The 26,439-nt window shown below is 35.2% G+C and overlaps 1 protein-coding gene across 1 annotated transcript in view; it reads right to left on the bottom strand.

Moving 5' to 3' along the window:
• Nucleotides 1-26,439, bottom strand: part of JMY (junction mediating and regulatory protein, p53 cofactor) — an 82,432-nt gene that overhangs the window by 12,478 nt on the left and 43,515 nt on the right. The window contains exons 4-7 of the mRNA XM_044663280.1: nt 18,760-18,910; nt 13,713-13,882; nt 8,149-8,314; nt 5,884-6,071 (exon numbers count right to left, since the gene is read on the bottom strand). Of these exons, the coding sequence (XP_044519215.1) occupies nt 5,884-6,071; nt 8,149-8,314; nt 13,713-13,882; nt 18,760-18,910 (675 nt within the window). The remainder of the gene's footprint in view (nt 1-5,883; nt 6,072-8,148; nt 8,315-13,712; nt 13,883-18,759; nt 18,911-26,439) is intronic.

The raw sequence follows: 26,439 nt of genomic DNA, 5'->3' as shown, positions 1-26,439 counted from the left end.
CCCTAGAAACTGTAGCCCATCTCAGTTCTCAAACCCTGGGGTTATTATTCATCCGTTTCCATTAATCCTCTAGAAAGGATCTAATAGAAATGACAGATATTTTAACAATTCATGGGCACCAGAGACAGTCCTTCCTTTTCACTAACCCATTTTATTTTTGGGATATATATGGGATTACAGATTTAAAGCTCGAAAGGGCCATCTATGTCCTTTTTTTTTGCTATTTCTTTCATGTTATGTGGTAACCTACTAGCCTTCAACTCAAGTCTGTTTCTCTAATTCTTTTTGGGCATCTCTCAGTTTCAGCTTTCTGTAGAATAGGGTATTTTCTGATTTGTAGCCATATAGCACTACCAAAAGCATATTGCCATTAAAGAGATGTTTTATGGAGAAACCCATGTTTGCTGAGAGGGCTTTACCATTTCACAGTGGCAAGTCATCCGGTTGACTTCTACCTATTCAATTCTGGGTTGGCTTTACTGTCAATCTGCATTGTGTATTCAAGGCATCTATACAGATCAACTGCAGTCTCTGCAATATTTGGGTACTTAATGAAATTAGCACAATGTAATTCACAACATAGAGCATGTGTGGGATCATGTGATATATTTAACCTCTCATTGTAGTACTCTGTGACAAGGGTGAATATACATCTTTTCTTCATGCCTAGTTTGATACTGATAATCAGAGGAATGTATATTATTTATATTGTTGTATTATCCTGATATAAGCATAGCATGAGGCAGATGTTTTGAGGATTATTTTGCTGTACAAATAAGCACAATGAAATATTTATTTTAAAGTACGTTTTAGTAAATTGTGTGACCATAAGGATATAATCTATTATAGAATATGGTTTTCAAAGTTCCTTATATTCCTTTGTCATATATTCAAGGATGCCCTCAATATGTGTGTAGAACATTCTCACAGATTTTGTAATGCTGAGAAAATAGGCTTGTAGTCAAAACTTAAAAACCTCAATGTTTTCAAAATTGTGTTACTTCTAGCCAGGCACTACTACCTAATAAATAAGTAACCCTAGAGGGAAAAGGAAATTTGCATGGCACCTGAAGGTATACAAAGCACTTTTTTTTTTTTAACTTTTTTACTTAAAGGGGGCTTTAAGCATTCAGATCTTATTTGGATAAACTATGGGTCCAATGGAGTTTTAAACTTGTACTTTCTACACTATAAAAGGACTCTAGCATTTCAACCCAGCTCTTCCCAAGCTCTAAACATTACAATATACTTTTTTTTTTAAACCCTTGTACTTCGGTGTATTGTCTCATAGGTGGAAGATTGGTAAGGGTGGGCAATGGGGGTCAAGTGACTTGCCCAGGGTCACACAGCTAGGAAGTGGCTGAGGCCGGGTTTGAACCTAGGACCTGACCTCCTGTCTCTAGGCCTGACTCTCACTCCACTGAGCTACCCAGCTGCCCCACAAAGCACTTTTTTTAAATAATCATCTCATTCAATCCTCTCAACAACCTTCATCATCTTATTAAGTTTTTCATTATCTCAATTTTACAGATGATGAAACTGAGAAGATTAAGAAGCTAGTAATCTGGAATATGAATTTGAACCCGGACCACTGAAAATCTAGTCCAGCAATCTATCCACTACATGAGAGGTGTCAAACGTGAGGCCTGCAAAACTCCTGAGGACAGGGGGTAGCTGGATGGCTCAGTGGATCGAGAGCCAGGCCTAGGGATAGGAGGTCCTGGGTTTACATCTGGCCTCGGACACTTCCCAGCTGGGTGACCCTGGGCAAGTCACTTGACCCCCATTGCCTACCCTTACCACTTTTCTGCCTTGGAGCCAATACACAGTAAGGGTTTAAAAAAAGGGGAGAATAATTCATGGTACTAATCTTTTTATACACTAGAAAACAGAATCCAGAATTGTAAACCATAATTCCTCAGGAAAAATCCAAGACTTTTAAATAAAATAGAAGGTAAGGGGTTAAAAAAAAAAACCCTGAGGGCAGCTGAATCAGATATAACTGGGAAATGTTTAACATTATAAGTAAAAAAAATTACAACAAAACATAATATTAAAATGTGATTTTCTAAAACAATAAATATGGCCCAAAGAGATCTATTTCTAATTTTGATACCCTTGCACTATATTATGCTGCCTTCAGAGTATACTAAAGGACTGCAAATGAGTGATAATCGTGCTAAAAAATAGTTCCAAATTACTATGAAGGAATATAAATTACAATTACTCTGAGATTTCACACCCAGAAAATTGGGCAAGATGATTAAAAGAAATAGTCAATGTTAGAGGGACAGGCACTACAAGTGGAGTTGTGAATTGATCCATGTGTTCATGAAAAAAATTTTTGAATTGTACTTTTCAAAAACTAAACTGTTGATATTTTGACAAAGAGAGGCCATTATGCGGTATATATGTAAAAGATGTCAAAGACAAAAGAACCCACATATACCAAAATATGTGGTAGAGGAAGTAAAGAAATCAGAACAAAGTAAGCACTCAATTGGATCACAAGATGAAAAAATTGTGGTCTATGAAAGTAATGAATTACTATAACATTTCTTATTCTGATTTAAGAAATGATGACTAAGAGGAATCCCAAGAAACATGGGGAGATGTGTAAATACAGATAAAGAGTAAAGGAAGGATGGACTGAAACAAGATTCAGGAATAATGTAAATTAAATGAATACTAAAACCAAATCAAATAATTGCTATGTAATGGTCTGGAGAAAAGGAAATAATTTCCTTCCTTGGCATTAATAGTGCTGAATATTTCACTTACTACCATTCTTGTATGCTTTGTTGGTAGATTCTAACTGCTTTCCTTTGTTATGAAGAAAGGCTCATTTAGATTCTCAATCCACGTGCTATCCATTCCATTGATAAATTGTTTAATTGTTGATTGATGAATCAAACATTTATTAAGCCCCTACCAAGTACCAGGCATTGTGCAAAGCAAGGAAATACAAAAGGAGGCAAAAGACATGGATGGATATACTGTATCTTAAAGCAGATATTTCTAACTTGTTTTTTCTTCACATTATTTTAAGAGCTAAATCAACCAAATTCTTAATAAATGCCACTGAAATGATAACACATCCTTCTTGCCAAGCAGTAGCTAGCTTTGTGGAATATTTTGCCAATTGATACTATGTGTTGATAGGTCTGTTAGCCTTTTTTATGGTAGATGATTAATTACACTAGATTCTGTGCACATAATAGAATAAAGTATATAGCCTAGAAAACATGGTGACAGAAAGGCAGAAGAGCTTTATAGATAAAAAGATGAAAAAAAGGAAGACAATTGCCAAGAAAATCAAATACAAAACAGGTCTATTTGCTAATGCTTGTCTTTAAATCACTTGTGAAAAGGTGTACTGACCACAAGTGAAAAAGGAAGCAGATGAAGCCCACAAATCTACCACATACCAGGAATTACCATTAGCAAGACTATACAAGTTTGGCACAAGAAATGAAGCATAAAATTGTGCATTCAATGGAAAAGCAACTCTTATTAATGATTCTCAAGGATTACTTTTAACAGTGATAGGAAAGGTTAGACTTTAGATTGATTTAATACTAGTTCTAACCACTATCATCATTAAGGGTTTTCCAAGACAAAAGGATAGAAATGCCAAGATATGCACATATTTCATTAGTAGCTTTGAATAATGAAAGGGGAATATAATGCTAATAAAACATTGCCTCATCATAGACTGTCTGAAAATTCTAGTAAAACATTGTCAAATCATCTAGGAGTAAATTGTCCTCTAATTAAGCCAAGATTATTTTATGATAAGACACTCTTAATTTTATTTGAAAACTGGTAACCACTATGAATGATAATTTTTAATTTAATAAGTCAATTCATTGTAAAAGCTAGTGTTGGACATGTTCAGAATGCCCTATGCATGTCTATGACCAAATAGGAAGGCCTGATGGGCAACCCACCAGTCTAGTTCTTAGTAGAATAGAGCCTCCTTTTTTAGGGCACACTGATTTTTCTGGTTGTTGTTGCTGGTGTTTGTATACTTAGCACCTAGCAAAGAATTTTATAGGGACCTACTTTAAAAGAGTATGTGATCAAGAGTCAAGAGACTTGGGTTTAAGCCTTAACTATATGATTAACTTGGCAGTATGATTTTAGATTAACAGTTTGTGGTCTAGTCATTATTGGAAAATCAATTTTAAACTATCTCTTCTACATAATGCATAAGATGATTGAGCAAATCAAGTTAACTTATAAAAGGGAAAAAATTCAGGAATATACAAATGCAAAGGCCTGTGATTTGTAATTATATGTAAAATGATGTTTTTACAATGCTCAGAACTGGTTCATCTTTCTCGCCAAATGTACTTAAAATATTCTTACCAAATCATTTTTCCCATATTAAATATGTAAGCCACTTACAATGTTTACTTACATACACAGTAGGCAATACTTTTTTTTTTGTCAAAGAGGCTTGCAAGAGAATGCATTACTGAAAAACTTACAAAGTTGATCCCAGGTTCTTGAAGCATTGAAATAAACTCTTGAGATTTTCCACTTCTTTGAGGGGTGAGGATAGAGAAGGCAGGAGTGAAAAGAACCAAAACATAACAGTATGTGCTTTGAAAAGAATACTACATGTAGTGCCAGAAGCACTTACCCTAGAATCTACCAAATTTAGTGGAGATGCTAAATAACTACTAGATGAAGCCAGATCAATAATTTTCAGGGTATGACAAAAAGAGAATCATTATGCTCTTGTCTAGCTCTGGCTTTAGAGAGCTAATTTGGAGAACTAGTTAAAATATTGTATTCCAGGAAGACAATTTAGAAATGAGGTAAGTACCAGTAATTTTAAAAAAATAATAATTTTCTATGTCACGTAAATCTCATTTCTTATATAGAATCATGGCTTTTAGAGCTGGAAAGAATACCTGAGATCATCTAATCAAACCTGTTTATTTTACATATGGAAGGTATCACATAAGTACAGGTCTTATTTAGTTTGTAAAGAATAAGTAAGCATTATTTTGTATCATGTTGGTTTTCCTTTATATTTAGTCATGTTTCAAATTCCAAAACTTTGTTAATGTCACATAGCATAAAAAAATGACAAATTTAACACCTTGCAAAATAAAGATGTTCAGTTTTCAACAAAAGTATTTCAAGTATAAAAAGAAGAGAAATGAAAAACATAAATGTGAGATGGCTTAAATATAGTAATCCAAGAACAGAAAATAAAACCTAAAGAACACAAAAAGCTACAAACAGGAATAATAGCACGCATATATATTATAACAACAACATAGAAATAAATCTCCAGTGGGAACTCCTGAAGCAGGCTTAAGAATAGGAAATTGTTATCATTTTAAACATTTTAAACACACATAATCATTTGTTTTTCTTATTTTCATGAAATTGTTCAAATCTTAATACCTGTAATGTGTAAAATGTAAGGAGTTGAGATTAAAATGTATTTTCTTTAAAAAGGTAAGTGAATTCACAAATGAGACCAATTATAGAATTAAGACTAGCACCCTCCAAAAAATAAATAAACCAGGACCTAGATCGGCAAAAAATAAAAGTCAAGAGAATATTCTTAAGAATACCTAAGCTAGTCTGTGACAGAATAATAGGTACATGACACTTAACTGATTCAAATTTAAGTGGAGCCCATAGGTAAGGAAGAAATCATTTTCCTTCTTTCCCTTTGTGGGTGGGGCAGGAAGTCTACAAAGAATTAAATTTGCAAACTCAATCTTAATAATAAAAAGAGGTAAAGTTTCAGGATTTCAATCTTTTAGAATTTTTTGCAAATCTATTTTTAAAAATTCAGTGTGTCTACAAGGAGAACTTAAAATTGCACTAAACATCTGAGAAAAAATTTAAATATACCTTTTTGTTTCTGAGGTAGGCTTTCTTGGCTGAAACACGCCCACGTCTTGCTTCCAATTGCCGAGCTTTCTGCTGAAGTTTCTGCAACTCTTCCCTCTGTAGATGTAGGGATGCTGCCATTTCTTCCTTTTCAAGCATTGCCTCCATGCTTTCATAAGTGTCATAATACACTACTTCATCTCTCTTTTCTGTTATGAAAAGTAAATAAAGTAGGGAAAAAAAACCACATTAAATTGGATCCTTGTTAATTCCACATGACTTAAATCAAAGAATCCATAGTTCGGGTTCTTTAATAATTCAAACAGGGCCCTTCCCTCATTCTCCTTTATTCTTTCTTTTTTAAATCTTTACTGTTTATACTAAGTACTAATTCTAAGGTAAAAAGAGTGGCAAAGACTAGGTAACTGAGGTTTAAGTGACCTGCCCAAAGTCAAACAGCTAGGAAGCATCTGAGGTCATATTTGAGTCCAGGAACTCTAGAACCTGGCATTCTATCCACTGAGTCATCTAGCTGCTCAAATTCTTTCTTTTTTCTTAATCAGTACAAAACCCTCTGAAGCCATATCATCTTTCTAGCTTTAAGCAGGTTGAAACAGTTAAGATACAATTAGTATGCTTGAATTCCCTTTTTGAGATTTTAAAATGTAATTCCATAACTCATTGTTTTATCTAATCATATAATTCATTATCCCTCCCTCCATTCCACTGCTGAAGTTTAAACCAATTTCTTTTGTTTACTTATGTAAGTCTATTTCAACTTCTGAAAACCTCAAGTTGAATGGTTCATCTTCTTACAATTTTTGTACTCAGTGGTTCTTAATCTTTTTTGTGCCATGAATCCTATGGCCAGAGTTAAATTCCACTTCAAAATAAAATGAATACTGAAATCGTTTTCATTTTCAAGTTTATTAAAAAAAAGTTTATAGAACTCATATGAAGAACCTGTTTTTCATATTTTCCTGACCCTTTAATTAATGTTAATGTTCTTTAAAGAACATCAGATCATTTAGCAGAAAAGTTTAGAACTGAACACAGTAATTTAATGATGAATATTGAGTATAACAGGACTATTTTTGTTTCTTGCCTACCAATAGGTATACCAATAATACAGCTTATTTTATTAGCTTATTTCAAGTTGCTATTTTAAATAATCTTATTTGATTGTGTTTTCTCTGCCTGACTGTATTTTCATTCAGCAAAAAAATGATTGGATTAGTTTGGATTACTCCAACTCAACTTTTGAATTTGTACTCATCTTTCAGGGGTCTATTCTTATTCCTCTTTATCTTAGTCATCTTTCACCTTGTTCCATTTCAATACTTAACCATTTTGTTTAGCAATTCAATGATAAGATATCACTGAATTACTGGACAAAATTTCTACACCAGAAACTATCCCCAGAGATCAAATAATGACACTTATCTGGTTCATTATTTCTTCCTTCTGCTTAAAAAAAAAATGCTTAAAATATTCAGTAATAAAATCTGATGCAATTAGAAAAAACTGCAGGGCAGCTGGGTAGCTCAGTGGATTGATTGAGAATCAGGCCTAGAGACAGGAGGTCCTAGGTTCAAATCTGGCCTCAGACACTTCCCAGCTGTGTAACCCTGGGCAAGTCACTTGACCCCCATTGCCCACCCTTACCACTCTTCCACCTAGGAGCCAATACATAGAAGCTTGGGGGGGGGGGGGGGGAGAGGGGGAGAAAAAAACTTCAGTACAACTTCAAGACCATATACATATCCAATAAATTTAACAGTTGCTATTTTCTAATCTAACATGTTTTTTCTGCACATTAAAGAATACCTGCTTTGAACCGTGAAGGGGAAAACTTGAGTTACCCTCAAAGAAAATATTTTCTAAAAAATCCACTGGATTCAAATGTTTTTTAAACATTTTTAAAAACTTCTCTTCAACTGCTCTTGCAAAGATGAACAAAGCTATCAAATGAAAACTTTTGTATAACCCAGTGGAATTGCTGCTTGTTGGCTCTGGGATGGTGAAGGGAATAGGGGAGAGAAAGAAAACAAATCATGTAAACATGGGAAAATATTAAAAAACACAAAACTTCCCTTCATTTTTTGATGACCCAAATGAAACTTCCCTCAAAAGGACACAAAGACTAAAAGTCTAACCTTGTTATACCTTAAGAAATCTTTTTAAAAGATTTTTTTTGCAAGATTACTTATGTCAGAATTTCTCCCAACTACTTACTACTTAAGAGGCCTACGTACATTGGAAGTAGAAAATGTCTACTATATATACCTGACACAAGTCTCTTGATGCTTTCAAGTTGAGCGGTTAGCAATAACTCCTCACACTTCAAGATCTCAAACTGTACTTCATATAACTGAAGCTGGAGATCATAATAATCTGCTTCTAACTGATCCAAAAGGGCAATGGCTTCTGTGCCACCTTGCAAACTCTGCATCTGGACAGAAAAAGAAAAATAATAACTGCTTTGGCATGTTAACAGGCAATTTTTTAATTAAAAATTCATCCTGACATGGCAGTGTAAAGAAAACATCTACATGAGAACTTAGAACTCAGAAAGAATCTCAAAAGATGCATTAGATGGTTTTTAGTGGCTGGCAATGTAAACTGAGAGATAGGAAGACAGAATTGCTGCTACCACCTCTACCTAAAAAGTGATGAACCCTTTACTTTGGGCACAGAACATTAAGTCTCATAAGAGTTGGTGGGGCAGCTACGGGATGGAGTGGGTTAAAGTATCTGTCTGAATTCAGGAAGACTTATCTTCTTGAGTTCAAGTGTGGTCTCAGACACTAACTATGCAATCCTGGGCAAGTCACTCAACTCTGTTTGCTTATTTAAAAAAAAAAAGGGGGGGGGGGGAGACGGGGGAGGTTGGCACAGAAGGACAAATTGGCTGAGCAGGCTGAGAGATAATCAAATTGCAACTTGCATGAAGTCTGTAACTGAGTAAGGAGTTGAATGATCCAATGAGGAGAGGAATATTCTTTTAATTTCTTATAAAAATAAAAATGTCTAGGGGCAGCTGGGTAGTTCGGTAGATTGAGAAACGGGCGGTCCTAGGTTCAAGTCTGGCCTAAGACACTTCCCAGCTGTGTGACCCTGGGCAAGTCACTTGAATCCCATTGCCCACCCTTACCACTCTTCCACCAAGGAGCCAATGCACAAAAGTTAAGGCCTAATAAATAAAATAAAACAAACAAATAAATAAATGAATGAATGAATAAGCAAATAAGCAAATAAATAAATAAATAAATAAGCGAACAAATAAATAAATAAATGAAAAAGTAAAGATAAATTGTCATAGACAGAGGGAGACCAGAGGTCATCTTTTGATGCAAAAGATGGAAGGCACTAAGAAAAAATAGCAGATGGACCAAGAGCAGAGGAAAAAATGAGACTGAACTTTGAAAATTGAGAGATATCTGCAAATGAAGTCTTGTCTCTTGTTGGAAAATTCTTGGTTCCTAACTAATACCTCTTCCCAATTGACAAAAGATCAAAGGATCTGAACAAGCAATTTTCAGATGAAGGAATCAAAGCCATAAACAATCATATGAAAATGTTCTGTCATTCTTGATTAAAAGTGCAAATTAGGGGGCAGCTGGGTAGCTCAGTGGATTGAGAGTCAAGCCTAGATACGGGAGGGTCCTAGGTTCAAATCTGGCCTCAGACACTTCCTAGCTGTGTGACCCTGGGCAAGTCACTTGACCCCCATTGCCTACCCTTACCACTCTTCTGCCTTGGAGCCCATATACAGTATTGACTCCAAGATGGAAGGTAAGGGATTAAAAAAAAAAAAAAAAGTACAAATTAAAACAACCTTACACCTCTCAGATTGGGCAATAAAAAAGTGGGGGAAAAAAGTGATAAATGTTGGAGGGGATGTGGCAAAATTGACACACTAATACACTAATAATAATTTGTGGAGCTGTGAACTGATCCATCCATTCTGGAGGGCAATTTGGAACAATGACCCCAGAGCTGAAGGATGACTTCAGAAAAACCTGGAAAGACTAATATGAATTGATGCAGAGCAGGACCAGAAAACCTATATACATACACATATATACATATACATATATATAAGAATCTGAAGTGCAAAATTCCATAAACAATTGCCGAAAATTGTTTCTACATGTAATTTATTAAAAAGAAAGGAAAAAATGGCCCATATTATATGTCAAAGCATTTGTAACACTGGAACACAATCTCAACATGTGTACCTTTATGAATGCAATTATAAAAGTGTTCCTTAAGACAAAGTTTTAACCTAGTAAATTCACTCTAGAGATAGGGGGAAATGGACTTAAGAACTATGGTCAATATAATGACCAATCACAAGGGTGATGAATTCAAAAGAGAAAATGATATAGAATTATTGAAAAGTACAAATATGTGAATGTTAAGTTTTGTTGTTTATGAAGATAAAGAAAACAAAGGTATGTTCACAGGGGGGAAAGTGATTAAACTATCCATTCTCTTTGACCTAGAAATTCCACAACTGGATGTATACCCAGCAAGTCAAAAATAAAAACAAAATATTAAAAGCAGTGTTCTACTGGCAAAGCAAAATGCAAGTAGGGGCACATGAAATGGATAATAGCTAAAAAAGATGTATATAAATGTAATGGAGTACTATTTTGTAGTTGTAATTTACAAGTATAAAGAATTCATCAAAATCTGTTTGAACAGATGCAGAGTGAAATTAGCAGAACCAGAAGAGTAGAAGACCTTTTTCATCTCTCTACATAATAATCTTTTAAGAATAGCCTATGCACATAGGAATTAAGAGTATGACTGAAAATTTGACAAAACTGTCCAGGCTTTCCCAGTGTCACACACAGAACAACAAAACTGACCTGAGAGAGAACTGTAGAGAATAGAAAATCCCACTGCACTTACTGTTATAAAAACAAATGCTTCTCCCACCCCCAAATAATTTAATTAGGGAGGATAAGAAGCTATTTGCTAAGAAACTAGATGTCCTCCAACAAAATGTCTTTCCTTTTACTTGCCCTAAATTTGCTGTAACTTTGACAATGAGAAAGGGAATCTCCATTACTTCAAATATATTACATCACTTCTAAAATGTCAGTGTTAAATGGTTTGCAAAAAAATCAAGTCAATCTATTATTTTATCCCACCCTGAAAGGTCTACAACTTAGAATAAGAAATCTAAGATGATGAACCTACTTCTTTAATCAGCAATTATAACACACATGTATGCTATATACATATGAAGAATATAGAATTGAACCTCTTTGAGGATACAGATTTCTTTTCCTTTTTCTTTCACATTTGCCAGTGGCTGACACAGTGCCATATACATAGTATCCACATAATAAATGTTTGTTGAATTAGACTGCAGTATGCTACTCAAAAAATATAACTAAATAGCCATTCCCAAAGTTCAAATTCATCCTGATTTTTGTCCTGAAAGGTATTTACTATGAACTGCTGAGGTTTCTGTCCTCTTAAATTTAGTTAAATTTAGTTCTCCGGAACCTGTGGAGGAATTGAATATATATGAAAAGGAATTGGAAGATTAAGAAGTGCTGGTAAATATGGCCAATAAAAATTAAGAGAGTGAAACAACAATATTGGTGGGCGTGGTTTTTTCTCTTGAGCATAATTCTATTTGTTCATAGGGGCATGTGATCTATTAATAAAGGATAGGTCAATAGCATGCTTCCATTTACACCTAAACATTTTATTTGTGTTGTTATGTGGTGCTCTGCCCCAACTCCCCTGTCCCTCCCTCAAGTTGTGACTCTTCTTGAGACCTCTTCTGGGGCTTCCCTGATAAAGACACTGGAGTAAGGTTTGCCACTTCCTTCTCCAGCTCATTTTATAGATGAGGAAACTGAAGTAAACAGGGATAAGTGACTTGCCCATGGTCATAAAGATGGTGTCTGAGGCCACATTTGAACTCGGGAAGATGAGACCAGGCCCAGTACTCTATCCATTGTACCACCTAGCTATCCCTCAGTTATTAAATTAAAAAGAAAAAGAAGAAAAGCGTTAAGTCTAGCAATATATTTAATAGATATCTGATGTCTTTGTTACGTTTACAAATTTTCAATTTTGTCATGTCAGAGGAAGTATTTTATGAGACGATATATTTAACATTTACGTAGTCTTTCAAAAACTAAATTACACTATTATTACAAAGTCTTTATTGGCACAGCATTCATATCCGATGGGTTCAAGAATTGATGTTTCCTCTCTTACAAAGTAAAATATTAATATTAATAGATATATCTAACTCACAACAGGTTGATAAGACTCAAAGAGCAGTTACTAATGAGTCAGTTTCAACTTTTTCAAGATCCAAGTGAGTTATAAAACAGGGAAAAGTATGTTTACCAATGTTATTTGTGACTTGCATGGAGGATGTTCAGAAAGGAATATAATAAAAAACTGAAGCGGGATTTCTAATAAATGTTGAAGTCTTTCAGGTTGTTCCTGTTCATAGATGACATAATTTTAATTGCTCCCAAGCTCATGGCAAAGCACATTTATCCAAAAGAGTAAGGCCTTACTTACTATCCATGGAAGAAAAACTTAGCAGACTATTGCCCAGCCTATAATATATACAGGGTTGGTCGATTAATCCAGATTTCCTAGACAGATATCTCATATAGGCAATGAATCAGGTCTAGAATTAAATAGGGGTTGACTGGGCTGGACTGCTTAAGGGAGACAATACATTGATTTTTAAAAATATTCAAGCTTCTCCCTGAAACAAAAGGCCCATCAAATTCACATTGCTATTCTTTAAAAAAATTTTTTTACTCTTAGTAGCAACTCTAAGACAGAAGGACAAGGAGTAGGCAAACAGGGTTAAGTAACTGAGGAAGTGTCTGAGCCTAGATATTAACCCCAGTCCTCCTGATTCCAGGCCTGGTTCTATTCATTGTGCAACTCAGCTTCCCAAGCTTTATTACTTGAAGTGATAATAATGGTCATGGGTCACAAGATTCTAGTCTCTGAAAACTCAGGAATCAGGAAAATACTACATAAGATGATTACAACAATGCAAATGGAAAAAATAAAATAAAACTAAACGGTATAAAAAAAATAATAATGACCCATCTTGGATCCAATGAAGAGATATGAGAAGGTTCCTTCTCTCTGGGACAAAAGGGAAGGAGGACTAAGTTAAGAAGGTAGGTGATATAAACACAGAAGATATTACTAAAATTTCTTTTAGGGGCAGCTAGGTAGAGCTCAGTGGATTGAGAGCCAGGCCTAGAGACGGGAGGTCCTAGGTTCAAATCTGGTCTCAGATACTTCCCAGCTGTGTGACCCTGGGCAAGTCACTTGACCCCCCATTGCCTACCCTTAACACTCTTCTGCCTTGGAGCCAATACACAATATTGATTCCAAGAAAGAAGGTATGGGCTTAAAAAAAAAATCAGTTTAAAAGGCTGGGTTTGCCTGGTGTGAAAAAAGGGATTAGAATGGTTTTGCTTAACTACAGTGGAAAAAAGGACAAAAATGTAGTGAGACTGATTTAAGCTTATTGGGAAGTATTGGGAAGGGGTGGGGGGGGCGGGGGGTGGGGGAGAAGAATCCTACTCATTAGAGCTATCTAAGTGGGGAATTGAATGTCTGAATAATAAAGAAATTCATTTAGGTACAGGTTGCTCTGAGTGGCCTCTTAGGGTACTTTCCAACTCTGGGATTCTATAATTAGCTGTGGCTTAAATGATCAAAAAGGGCCAGTTCTCTATGCAAGGAAATAGACATAGAATAATATCAAAGAAATTAAGTTTAATTTTTTCCATTTTTTCAGCTGGAAATGTTTTGTCATTTTAATACAAGGTTACCTCTTCTTTTAATGCATGTTTCTTCTGTTCCAAACAGATTTCTTTAGCTCTCATCATCTGTAGAGTTTCCTTTGAAACTGCATATTGAAGTTTTTCCATTCTCTCAGCTGCTGCTGCCCATGATGCTTTACCAAATTTTTTCTGATCTGCTCTCATTCTATCATATACAGCTGTATAAAGACAAATATATTAGTAGATTCAGATATATTGCTATTAAAGAATTCTGGCAATGTCTACCGCTGACAACTTACTTCAAAAAAAAGAATATGAATATACAAAATTGCTATTTAAGAGAAAGAGGCTTGAGTCATAACTACAAATCTCAAATATTTCAACAGTTATAAGGATGATTTAAATCAATCCTCAATGGTCGCAATAGGATTTTTCTTCAAGGCTTCACTCAGAAATAAAAATAACAGGTTATTAGTCTATATAGCTCCATCCACAGCACATACCATTTTCTTGCTCAAAAACAGTCTGTGGTCCACTGGTTTTACCAAAGTACACTAATGTAATGCTTATTTTATTGGCAATCATAAAATACCCTCTAACATTTGCCCTTTTTTTGGTAGGAAATGAATTCTTAAATAAGGAAAAGATCCAATTACGTAAGATATAACTGGTTATGTGAAAGGTAAAAGCTTCTACACAACACAATTAACCATTAAGAATAATAAGATTGGAGGCAGCTGGGTAGCTCAGTGGATTGAGAGCAAAGCCTAGAGATGGGAGGTCCTATGTTCAAAATTGACCTCAGACACTTCCCAGCTGTGCGACCCTGGGCAAATCACTAGACCCCCCACTGCCTTAAAAAATAAATAAATAAATAATGAGATCAGTGTTTAACCAGGAGGAAAAGTCAAATATTTCTAATTAGGTTATGGTACACAAATGGTCAGAGTATAAACAAATATTAAAAAAAAAAAAAAAAGAATTTCAAACTAAACCACCACATGAAAGAATGGTCCAAAATATTAGTAAGAAAAATAAAAACAAAAAACCCAGCCTCATAGTTTCACCTCAATACCCTGCATACTGACAAAGATGACAAAAGATGGGAGAGGTCATGGAAAGCAATAGTGCAGTGTTGATAGAACTGTGAAATCAATAAAACCATTCTGGAAAACATATCCTTTTTACAAAGGAGGCCAATGGTACTGAAAAATAAAGATAAGTTCTCTCATTCTCTCTCAGCAAAGATTTAGAAACATCCATTGATATGTGGTTTTCCTTTTATTTATTTAAGTGGCCATATGGCTCTTTACAATCCCCTCTTTAAAATCTCTCACATGCCTCCTACTATAGACTAAAAGTATGATACAATACACACTTCTTGTACTAATATAATATAAATATATAATAATAATAATAAATATAATATAAATATGTTCTGTAGATTTCAACTATCTCTAAACCAGTGATTCCCAAAGTGCGCGCCACCGCCGCCTGGTGGATGCTGCAGCAATCCAGGAAAGAGGTGATGGCCACAGATGCATTTTATCTTTTCTATTAATTGCTATTAAAATTTTTTAAAATTAATTTCCAGGGAGCTAAGAAATATTTTTGGGGGGGGGCACAAAAAAGTGTGGGAACCACTGCTCTTTAAAAATGATACAAAAATGTAATGGAATATTATTGTGCTGTAAGAAATGAAAGTTATACAAAGTGATGCAAAGAAACAAATAGCAAAAAATGCACAAAACAATGTACATGGAAAGCACAATCCCAAAACAACCAAAACTGAAAATTTTAAAGCCCTAATAAAACAATTGATGGTTTCAAAGAAAAACCATAATGATAAAATACACATTCTCATTCCTTTTTTAAAATGGGGGAAAATATTGAATACATTTGTCAGATTTTTAAATTTTCATCCCTTTTTTCTTTTGCTCTTCTGGTGGTGTGAGGAAAACAAATACACATAATATTTAAGTGGAATTCAATGTGAGGTATATATCTAGGTTAGCAGTGCAATAAAGTGGAGAGTCCTGTGTTCAAGTGTTGGCTACAAATTCTACTAACTGTGTGATCCTGGATGAGTCACTTATGCTTTCTGTGACTCAGTTTCCCAGAATAAAATTCTATTATCAAGGACTACTGAGATGATTGCGCTTTGAAAACTTTGCACTGATTCATATACATACATCTTTCTTGCTTTTTTTGAATTCCTATTTTTGTCATTTATAAATAACTGATATTCCATTGCATTCGCATATTGAAGTTCAGTCAAACATTCCCAGATGGTGAGAACCTAGTAGTTTCTAGCTCTTTTCTATCACCATGAGTATTATCAATATTTTAGTGCAAACTAGATCTTTCTGAATATATTCAATATAATGGTGGGTGTCAAGGAGCGTAACATTTTTTGTCATTTGTCTTGCATAATTCCAAACTGATATACAAAATGACTTAATTCACATCTCCAGCAACAATATAAAATGGTAAAAAATGTTTTAAAATATAGTAAGTTTAGGGGGCAGCTGGGTAGCTCAGTGGAGTGAGAGTCAGGCCTAGAGACGGGAGGTCCTAGGTTCAAGCCCGGCCTCAGCCACTTCCCAGCTGTGTGACCCTGGGCAAGTCACTTGACCCCCATTGCCAACCCTTACCAATCATCCACCTATGAGACAATGCACCAAAGTACAAGGGTTTAAAAAAAAAATTAAAAAAAAAATATATATATATATAGTAAGTTTAAAAGAAGTTTACTATTAAATATTTGGGTATTTCAGGGTTTGAAAGAGAGGTATCATGGCATAGCATATAATTGTCCATGGGTCATGTCCTGTCCTGTTTCTCATACAAATATTGGCCTGTGTCGCTCAGCAATTCACTTAAATTCCCAGAATACCAAACACTATGGGATATATAATTTGCTGAAAAGGTGACAATGTGCATTGGTAAAAAAAATTCCTCACTAGAAGTTCCGAATATAGTGTATATAATGTTCTGGGGGCAGCTGGGTGGTTCAGTGGATTGAGAGCCAGGCCTAGAAACAAGAGGTCCTAGGTTCAAATCTGGCCTTGGTAGACAGAAGGTAAGGGCTTTAAAAAAAAAGAAAAACACCTTACAATTCCCAGCACCATGCTCTCTTCATTTTATGTGCTGACATGGGGAGAATATAAATTTTATATCTCGCTCTATTTCTGACAGGGCTTTGGTGGAGTGGGCTCTTTTAAAAAGGCAAGGAAAGCTTGGTCACATGGTCTTGTTTTGTTAGATATTTACCTTTTTATTCCTTTACTTCTACTAGTGATTATTAATAAACTTTATAAAATATGACACTTTGGTCAGTATTGGGCATTAATTTAAAGCTTATAATAATAAATTGTATTAGACTGAACTTTTTTTTAAGTTTATTTATGATAAATAAGTAAAATTGATGATTTTAGTTCTCCAAGTAACAATTTAAAACTACCAGGCTCAATCACAAGATGAGAAAAGTACTAACTACTGCCTCATTTCATGAAAAGAAACTGAAAAGAAAAACAATTCCTTTATAGTTGCAGTTATAAAACTAAAGTAATGAAATAGCAGTACACAGTATAATATAATTTTCTTAGATACATAGAAGTCCTGCTAGTTAAACTTAAAAGCCCTAAAGAATAAACAAAAAAAACCTGCTAAATAAAGGGTAAATAATGCTCACTCAAATGCATAATATCTGAGTGTCTTGTATATGGTTGGTGTTTATTGAAGTGAATAACACTTTCTTGAAAACAGGCTATAATTTTCTCTAGACTTATTATCTATTCATACTTATTATAATTTAACCTAAAGAACTTAAAAAATATATTATTTTGTCACCTAGGTAGCACAATGGATATAAAGAGCCAGCTGTGGAGTTGGGAAGACCTGGAGTTCAGGCCTAGCTCTTGCCCTTCCTTCTGTCTTAAGAGATGTTGCTAAGAAAGTGAGTTTTCAAAAAAATATTTTATTTCCCCAATTACAAATAACAATTTTCAACATGTTTTCCAAAATTGCAAGTACCAAATTGTTTCTCTTTCCTTTTCTTCTCTCTTTCCAGAGATAAGCGATTTGATCTGGGTTATATAGTTATGTCATGCAAAATATGAAATGGTTTTTTAAAATATTATTATAATTTAAATGTCTCCTTATAATACTTAAAATTTAAGTAAATTTTACTAAATAAATTTCCTAAAGCATGGGTCTGACCATGACACTCCATGAAAAACCTCAGCAGCTGCTACCTCAAGGTGAAATACAAACTCTTTAGCCTAAGTTATAAAGCGTTCTCTAATCCCTATGAATTAATCTGGACTTTTTGGCCCTATTTCACATACTTCACCTTCACAGAGCCCCAAACAGAAGAATATGAGCTCCTTGAAGCCAGGTATAGTTGCATTTTTTCATCTTTGTATCCCTAATGACTTGAACAGAAAAGGCACTTAATAAATGCCTAATCTATTAATTCCAGACAATTGGAACATAAGCTGTTTCTTGATCTTAACACACCATCTCCCAGTTTTTCTATATTTGAATAAACAGGAAATGCATCTTCTATGCAATGAATGCATTACTTTCTTATCTCAACCTTTCAAATATCTAATCTCCCTTAAAGAATCAGCATAGGTGCCATTTTTTGTTTCATAAAACTTTCTCAACATCTCTACCAGCCTCCCTATCCTGTTTTGACATAGCTGTATGTGTAGCATATCCTTCCCAAAAAATGTAAAACTTCTTGAGTGAGGACAGGGACAATTTAATTTTATCTTAATATCACCTATTCTCTAGAATTGTGCCTTGTACACTGGTAGTTGTTAATAGTTGTTATTTTAAAAAATTACTGACAATTCCTTCAACCAACTTCAATTTTGATAGTTCTGTTTAGGGATAAGTGTTTGAATTTCTAGGTTAACATGATTATCATGAAAGAAATAAGCCTCAAAAGTAGAGAAAACTAATGTCTTATAGCTTTGGAGAAAACAAATACTGTAGAATTACAATACTTTTAACATAGTATTATGAAATGGAAAAATCTTTGTTTATAAAAATAATTTAAGCACAATTTTACTCTGCAACTTATTACCTTTTTGAGCCTTAGCTGTTATTTCAAAATATTTGACAGTGAGATCTTGAATAGACAACACAGCCATGTGGGCTTTGCGTTGCCAATCAGCATCTTCTTTTTGAAGACTTTCAATTCTCCGGGGCCCCAGATAATCATTCTCCATAGAAATCTTTGAAAAAAAAACAAAACAGCAATTGAGAATCTCATATTCACATTCTTCCCCTCTCCCCTAATAAAAATGGATTACATGTATAAACTGTCCTAATCAATAATATTGACCGTACCACCTGCAAAACTAAAAAAACTTGTCCAAATAAAAATTTTCAAAGCATTGTTCAAAATAACTACAATAACAAGTTAAAGAAAATAGCAATATTATGTGCATGATGAATTATACTGATATCACACTATCAGACGTATTTTAATGCTAGCGTTGGAGAAAACAGGTTTTAATAAAACACAAAAAGTGGCAAGGAAAGCACCGTCCAGAAGTGAGCCAGGTTTCATTGGTTGGCAGGAGATGGAAGGAGTGAGAAAGGAAGGAGTTATTCAAGAAGAGAACAAGAAAAAAAATCAAGGACTCTCTAATGGTTAGAATAGACAGGTACTATAAAAATTCAGAGAAAGAAAGCATTAAAAGTTGGGCATAAGATTTAAATAAGTACAAAGGAACGTACTCTATGCTACGGCTAAAAAAATTGATGGGGTGTGTCTGTGTCTGTGTCAGGGGAGCGGCTTTAAGTATATGGCTGTCAAGGAAGGTTCATCCTTTAAAGGGCAGTTCAGGATTCAGTTCAATTAAAAGGTTATTTATTTAGCACCTACTATATATTCTAGGGTCCAGGAAACACATTCCAAGTGAGGCTCTATAAGAATGATAGTTTCTGAGAAGGTAGAAGGGGAAGAAAGAATACTGATTTGCCCATAACAAGATTTGCCCATAACATTTCTCTTCTTTGGTTGACTCCAGGATCTAATCCAGCCACTGCCCCCAAATACCAAAGCCCTAAAGTTCTTGCCCTCTAGGAGGACCATACCTCCCTTTTCTTGTCAGTACAGTGGGCCTCCTTCTCCAGTACCTAGTACACCAAGGGGATTCAGAGATAAGATCCCACTACATCCTAGTTTTTATAAGATCCCACTACCCACCACCATTGCCCACTTTTCCATGCTACTTCCAGAGTTTTGGGCCAGGCCCCTAGATTCCCAGGCTATACTTTCACCAGCTCTTACCGGCTGGCTGTAAGGCTGGACTCTCACAAGATAGCACTATCTGCCATAAAGGAAAGCCCTGAAAAGTCTAACCACCTCCCTTCTTCAGCAGACTTCTCAGGCTAGTTCCTTAATGGTTAGTCTACCTCCTTTCTCTTATATTCTCTCTATCCTAGTGATTCTGAATCCAGGTGTCAGTGTACAAACAATTTCTCATAACTGCCTACTTCCTTACTCTCCAATTACTTCAATCTTCCTCCTATCTATGTCTCCCACCAGATCTGTCCACCTATTCCACTTTGTAATTTGTCTCTAACAAATTTCCTTTCTCATTCCTTCCATCTCCTGCCAATTAATGAAACCTGGCTCGTTTCTGATGACAAGATGATGCCTTCCTTGATACCCTTTCCATTATTGGCAATGCTTTTTCTCTTCCTCTGGACACACTACCTTATCAATGTCGTTCTACTATGTGAATGCATATAATAAATGCTTGCTGGCTGGGTGACCTCTCTCTAGACAAGGTTTTTCCTGATCTCCCTCTCTCTCCACCATTCATTAATATGCTTTCCCTGTTAAAATTGTTTTGTATTACTTGCCAAATAATTTGCATTCACTTATGAGCTTAGGTATTATATTCCCTCCCAAACTCCCTCCCCTAAATGTAAGCTCTTTAGGGAAAAGGATTATTTAATTTTGTCTTTTTATTTCCAGTACAGCAAAAGCACAGCATTGTTAGTATAATGTATGCTTAACTGAATTGAATTTCATCCTTGCTTTCCTCTCCATCTCTCTCCTCTCCTTTCTGTATCCCATGCTTAGAAAGTGCTTGGTATATAGTACATTTAATAAATACTTGTTGACTGAGCCTTTTAGTGAGACAAATATATATCACAAATGTTATCACAATGGCCAAAATATAGGTAACAAGAAATATGAGAGACTTCACCTGATCAGACTTTTTGTATCTGGAAAATTATTTTGGTAGCTGAAGGGAGGATGAACTAGAATGGGGAAAAACGAGGTGGAGACACCCAGGCTATTATAGCAATTTCTAGGCATAAGGTGGTGGCAATACTGAGAAAGGGGTATATTTAGTACATGTTGCAAAAGTGAAATCAAAAGGCTTTGGGAACAGATTGGAAATTGGGGGTAGATGGTAAGAGACAGTGAGGAATCAATGAAGACATTTTGACTTTGAGTCTGAACTATTGTTATGGACAGGGATATGGCTTCAGAAAGATAACAAATTTAGTTTTGGTTGAATTTAACAAGCTTACTGGACTGGCAGGAAGAGACAAAAATACAAATTAAATCCACCCATCAAATTGGCTTAAGATATGAAAAGAAAAATGACAAATGTTGAAGATGTGGAAATATAGGAACACTAATGCACCATTGGTGTTGTGAACTGATCCAAACACTATGGAGAACAATTTGGAAAAAAGCCCAAAGGGCTATAAAACTCTTCACATCCTTTGATCCAGCAATACCACTGCTAGGTCTACATCCCAAAGAGATTTTAAAAAAGGGGAAAAAAATCTTTTCATACAAAAATATAACAGCCCTTTTCTTGTGACAAAGAATTGGAAATTTTGAAGGGATATTCATCAATTGTGGAATAGCTGAAAAGTTTTGGCATACAATTGTAATGTGCTATAAGAAATGACAAACAGAGTGGCTTCAGAAAAACCCAGGAAGACTTTTATGAACTGATATAATGGGGAAGTGAGCAAAACAAGAACAATAATGTATACAGTCATAGTAATACTATTAATAGTAATACAGTGATCAAAGACTCAGCTACTCTGAATGAGACAATTCCAAAAGATCTACAAATCTATACCATATATACATCAGCTATACACTTCCAGAGAGAACTGATGAATTGAGTGCAGCTTGAAAGTGTCCTCTTTTCCACTTTTTAATTTTTCTTGCTTTTTTCTTTTGTAACATGGCTAATATAGAGATGTCTTGCATGACCATACATGCATAACTGATACATTGTTTGCTTTCTCAGGGGCATGGGGGGGGGGGGGGAGAGAAGAAAGGAGGGAATTTGGAACAACATCTTAAAACTTAAAATTTAAAAAAAAATTTGAGAAATAGAATAATTTTTTAATTTAATCAAACTAACCCCCCCCCCAAAAAATTTGACAACCAATTCAAAATGTCTGTTTGGCAGTTGGAGATGTGAGATTGGAGAGGTTACTGTAGGATATATAAATGAGAATCATTAGCATAGAGAAAATTAAATCCTTGGGAGCTGTGAGAACAAAAGAAGTATAAAAAGGAAAGAGGGAGGAAATGGTCCAGGAAAGAACATTTTGGGATACCACATCTTAGAGGGTATGATTTGGGTGAAGCTCTGAGAAAAAAATGAGTAGTCAGATAAATAAGGGGTTTTCCAGGAGAGGGTGGTATCCCAAATACCTAGAGAGAACAGGATATCAAAAAGAGTCAAAGGCTTTAGCTACTAGATTTAAGAATTTAAGATTTAAGAAACCACCATTAACTTTGGAGAGGACAATTTTGGTGGAATGAGTTGAAAGTGAACTCATAAAGAAAGTGAAGGAGTCTATTGTAGAAACTCTTTCAAGTTTAGTTACAAAGGGCATATGAGATACGATTGTGGTGATGGTTAGTTCAAGAGAGGGATTTTTTTTCAGGATGAAGGAGACATGACTATGTTTGCAGAAAGCAGGAAGGAGCCAACTGACAGGGAAAGACTGAAAATTAGTGAGAGTGGGGATGACAAAGGAAGAAATCTGGTGAAGGAGGGATACAGGAAGTTAGTCTTAATAAGTAATAATGTCACCTTACATGACAGGATGAGATAATAGAAGATGACATGAATGACATGAGATGAAGAAAAGGAGTCACAGTGAATGGTCTCAAAATTTTTGGAGGCAATTTTCTTAGCTAAGAGGGTGGTTTGGGGGCAGCTAAGTGGCTCAGTGGATTGAGAGCCAGGTCCAGAGAAGGGAGGTCCTGGGTTCAAATTTGGCCTCAGACACTTATCACCAAGCTATGTGACCCTAGGCTGGGCAAGTCAATTAATCCCCATTGCCTAGCACTTATCACTCTTTTGCCTTGGAACCAATATATAGTGTTGATTATAAGATAGAAGGTAAGGGCTTTTTAAAAAATTTTTTAAAGACTGGTTTAAGGAAGATGAAGAAATTTTGAAGAGCCAATGTCAACTGCTTCATGAGATGGTACTACTTAGACCTCACTACTCACTATAGGGTCTTTAAGCAGAAACCAGATGCTTACTTTTAAAAGGTTTTCTTATTTCAGATGGTCTCTAAGACCCCCTCTGAAATTTGTATGTTTCTCACTAAATGTGCCCTTTTTCCTTTCCTCCCAAGTCTAAATCTATTACATTTGTGTCCTAGATCTGATCTGTTCCAACAATCATCTTTTTCTCATGCATATTTAGGACTTTACCTCTTCACAGTCTACTTTTCATTTGCTTAAAAATATGCCAAGTTGGGACGGCTAGGTGGCACAGTGATGGAATGCCAAGCCTGGAGATGGAAGGTGATAGGTTCAAATTTCACCTCAGACACTTTCAAACTATGTGGAACCCTAAGCAACTCGCTTAACCCCATTTACCAAGCCCTTGCACTTCTGTCTTAAAAGAGTTAAGAGTTTAGAGTTATTAGGACAGAGTTTGTTTTTTTGTTTTTTTTTAAAGGAAGAAAAAAATAGCAAGTTTCTCCAATCATAAAAAGGGCCTTGGTTTAAAAACCCTTATACAGTATCTCCCTTCTGGTTACCTTAAAAATGTTTTTAATCACCAAACTACTTGACAAGGTGGTTTTACCCTATGTCTTAAATTCCTCATTCACAATCTGGTTCTCCATTATTATCACTGAAGTTTTTTTCAAATAGTCATTAGATAAAAGTCCTCAACCTCTATGACCTTTCTTTTCCAACTTCTGACAGTGCTGATACTTCTAGATATTTCTGCTTCTATGCAAACTAACTACTTTTTGTGATTTCTTCATTGTCTTTTCTGGATTCCTCATTCTCAGGTTTTCTCTGGACTCTCTTAACCTCCAACTTGCCAATTAGCAATCTTGTTTTTTTCATGGTTTCAACTGTAATCTCCACACAGATGAACCTCAATTTCATAATTCCAACCTTGCTCTTTCTATCAAACTTCAGGCTCCCATCTCTGAACGACAATATCCCCTTATCAGTTGTCAAGTCTTACTGAGTCCAATTCTAATATCACTCAAATTGCATAATTTCTCTACTCCCATTGCCACTACCCTATTATCAACAAACTACAATAACATCATTCAATGATGCCTTTTAGACATCATGAACTGGATATTCCATAGATATCTTAAACCTAGCATTTACGAAAAGTGAATTCCATTTCCTCCCTCCCCTAACCAACAACTCTTCCTTTTCTGAACTTCCCTCTAACTGGGTACCACCAATCACCCAGTTGTTATAGATTAATAATCTAGGTGTCATCTTCTACTCTTTCTCTCTCTCACCCTTTCATGTCTAATAAATGGTCGAATCTTGTCAATACCTTCAAAATATATGTCCTCTGACACTGTCACTACCCTGCCACACGCCCACATACCTCACACCTGTACTATCAAAAGAGATTGTTGGTTGGTCTCCCTGCTTCAAGGTTCTTTCCACCTCGATCCATTTTCCAAACTCAGCTGCCCTACAATATAATCTGCTTATTCAATAAACTCCAGTGGCCACTCATTATTTCAGGAACAAAAAAAAATCCCTTATTTTGTCTCAGAGGTTATTATAACCTGGCTTCTTGTCTTTTTGGCTTCTTACATCTTATCTTACTCTTCCTCCTCCACACTCAGCAATCCAGTGATACTAGCTTCCTTGCTGTTCTTCAAACATAATACTCTGTTCTCTTGATTCCAAGCATTTTTTTTATCATTGGCTGTCTGCCACCTCTGAAATTCTCTCCCTCTTCATCTCCCCTGCTTTCTTCAAATCTTATCTAAAGTCCTACCTGGTTATACCAGTCCCCCCCCCTCAAATCCCCTTAGTGCCCTCCTTCTGAGATTACTCAATTTATATTAAATATATATTCTTTATACAAAGTTGTTTACACATTGCCTCCCTCATTACACTCTGAGCTCCTTACAACAAAGATTGATTCCCCACCCCAGTTTTTGTATTGCTGGGGCTTAACAATGTTTGGTCCATAGTAGGCTCTTAATAAATGATAGATGACTAACTCTACTATTCCCCTATTCCAACCTCAATTCATTCTTCATATGTTCCTAATAAGCTTTGCCTACCATTCAAGGACCTCTGCAATAGAAATCACATACTATCAAGACTGTGACCAAGGTGTTTCCAAAACTTAGAACATTCTTCTCTCTCCCATCTTCAAATGTGTGTATACATACATAGATAGGTAAATATGAGAAAGAGAGAGAAAGAGAGATAATGGGTCTTAGTTTCTCTATGAAGTCAGTAAGTCAAATAACATATCCCAGGCGTTTCTGCTCAATGTTAACTAGTTCAAGTTTGACATACAAAAAAAGTTACATAATAATTACTTTGACATGGCATTATTTGGTATAAGCTAAATGCTTTATGAATTTAATCAAGTGGGGAATGAGGATTATTATGACTGGGTAGTCAAAGGGGATAATCAATAACACTAGCTTCCTTGCTGACAGTATCTCAACTCTAAGCATTTTCATTAGCTGGAATTATATATATTTCCTATACCTGATACTTTCTTCTCTCCTCATCTCTCTCCTGGTTTCCTTCATATCTTGGCTAAAGTCTAAGTGCATCTTAAGACTAGTACCTGCCTTTTGATATTACATCCAATTTATCCCCCATTGATCTATTGTTTGTACATAGTTGCTTGCATGTTGTCTTCCTGAACCATTGTGTGATACTTGAGAAGAGAAACTATTTTGGGGCAGTTTTTCTTCGTATCCCCAGTGCTTAACACGATACCTGGCATACAGAAGGCAGTTGCTAACTTGGCAATTCACAGTTTCACATATAATTCTATGTTCTTTTGTGTAGATGGAAATGCTTTTTTTTTTTTTTTTAAACACAAGTTCAGAATAAAAAAACTTCTGGCATCCAGAACTGATGAAGTTAAACCACGATTTCCAGAATCTTTGGGAACTAGGGATAATATCTGATTCTCATAAAGCACAGAGCAGAAAGGTGTCCTGATAATGTAGGTAGGGGAGATTTCAGGAAAATATGAGTATTTCTTTAAGGTTACTTTCCAAAATGTATTCAGAAATATTCAGTAGGATACATACTTTCAATGATGTAAAGACTATTCAAGCTTTTGTAAAAGCTAGATAGGGTGTGAGGAGAAGGGTGTAAGTGTATATCATGGCCAATGGGGTAATAGTCTAAGATAGATTTTTCTTCTTGTTGGCTCTCTCAAAATAGTTACATTAAAATATTATACCACTAATGAAAATTTTCAAGTGCTTTTATTCTTAT

This window comes from Gracilinanus agilis, chromosome 1, assembly GCF_016433145.1.
Source record: "Gracilinanus agilis isolate LMUSP501 chromosome 1, AgileGrace, whole genome shotgun sequence".
NCBI classification, from domain to species: domain Eukaryota; kingdom Metazoa; phylum Chordata; class Mammalia; order Didelphimorphia; family Didelphidae; genus Gracilinanus; species Gracilinanus agilis.
This window is presented reverse-complemented; position numbering and strand designations above follow the sequence as displayed.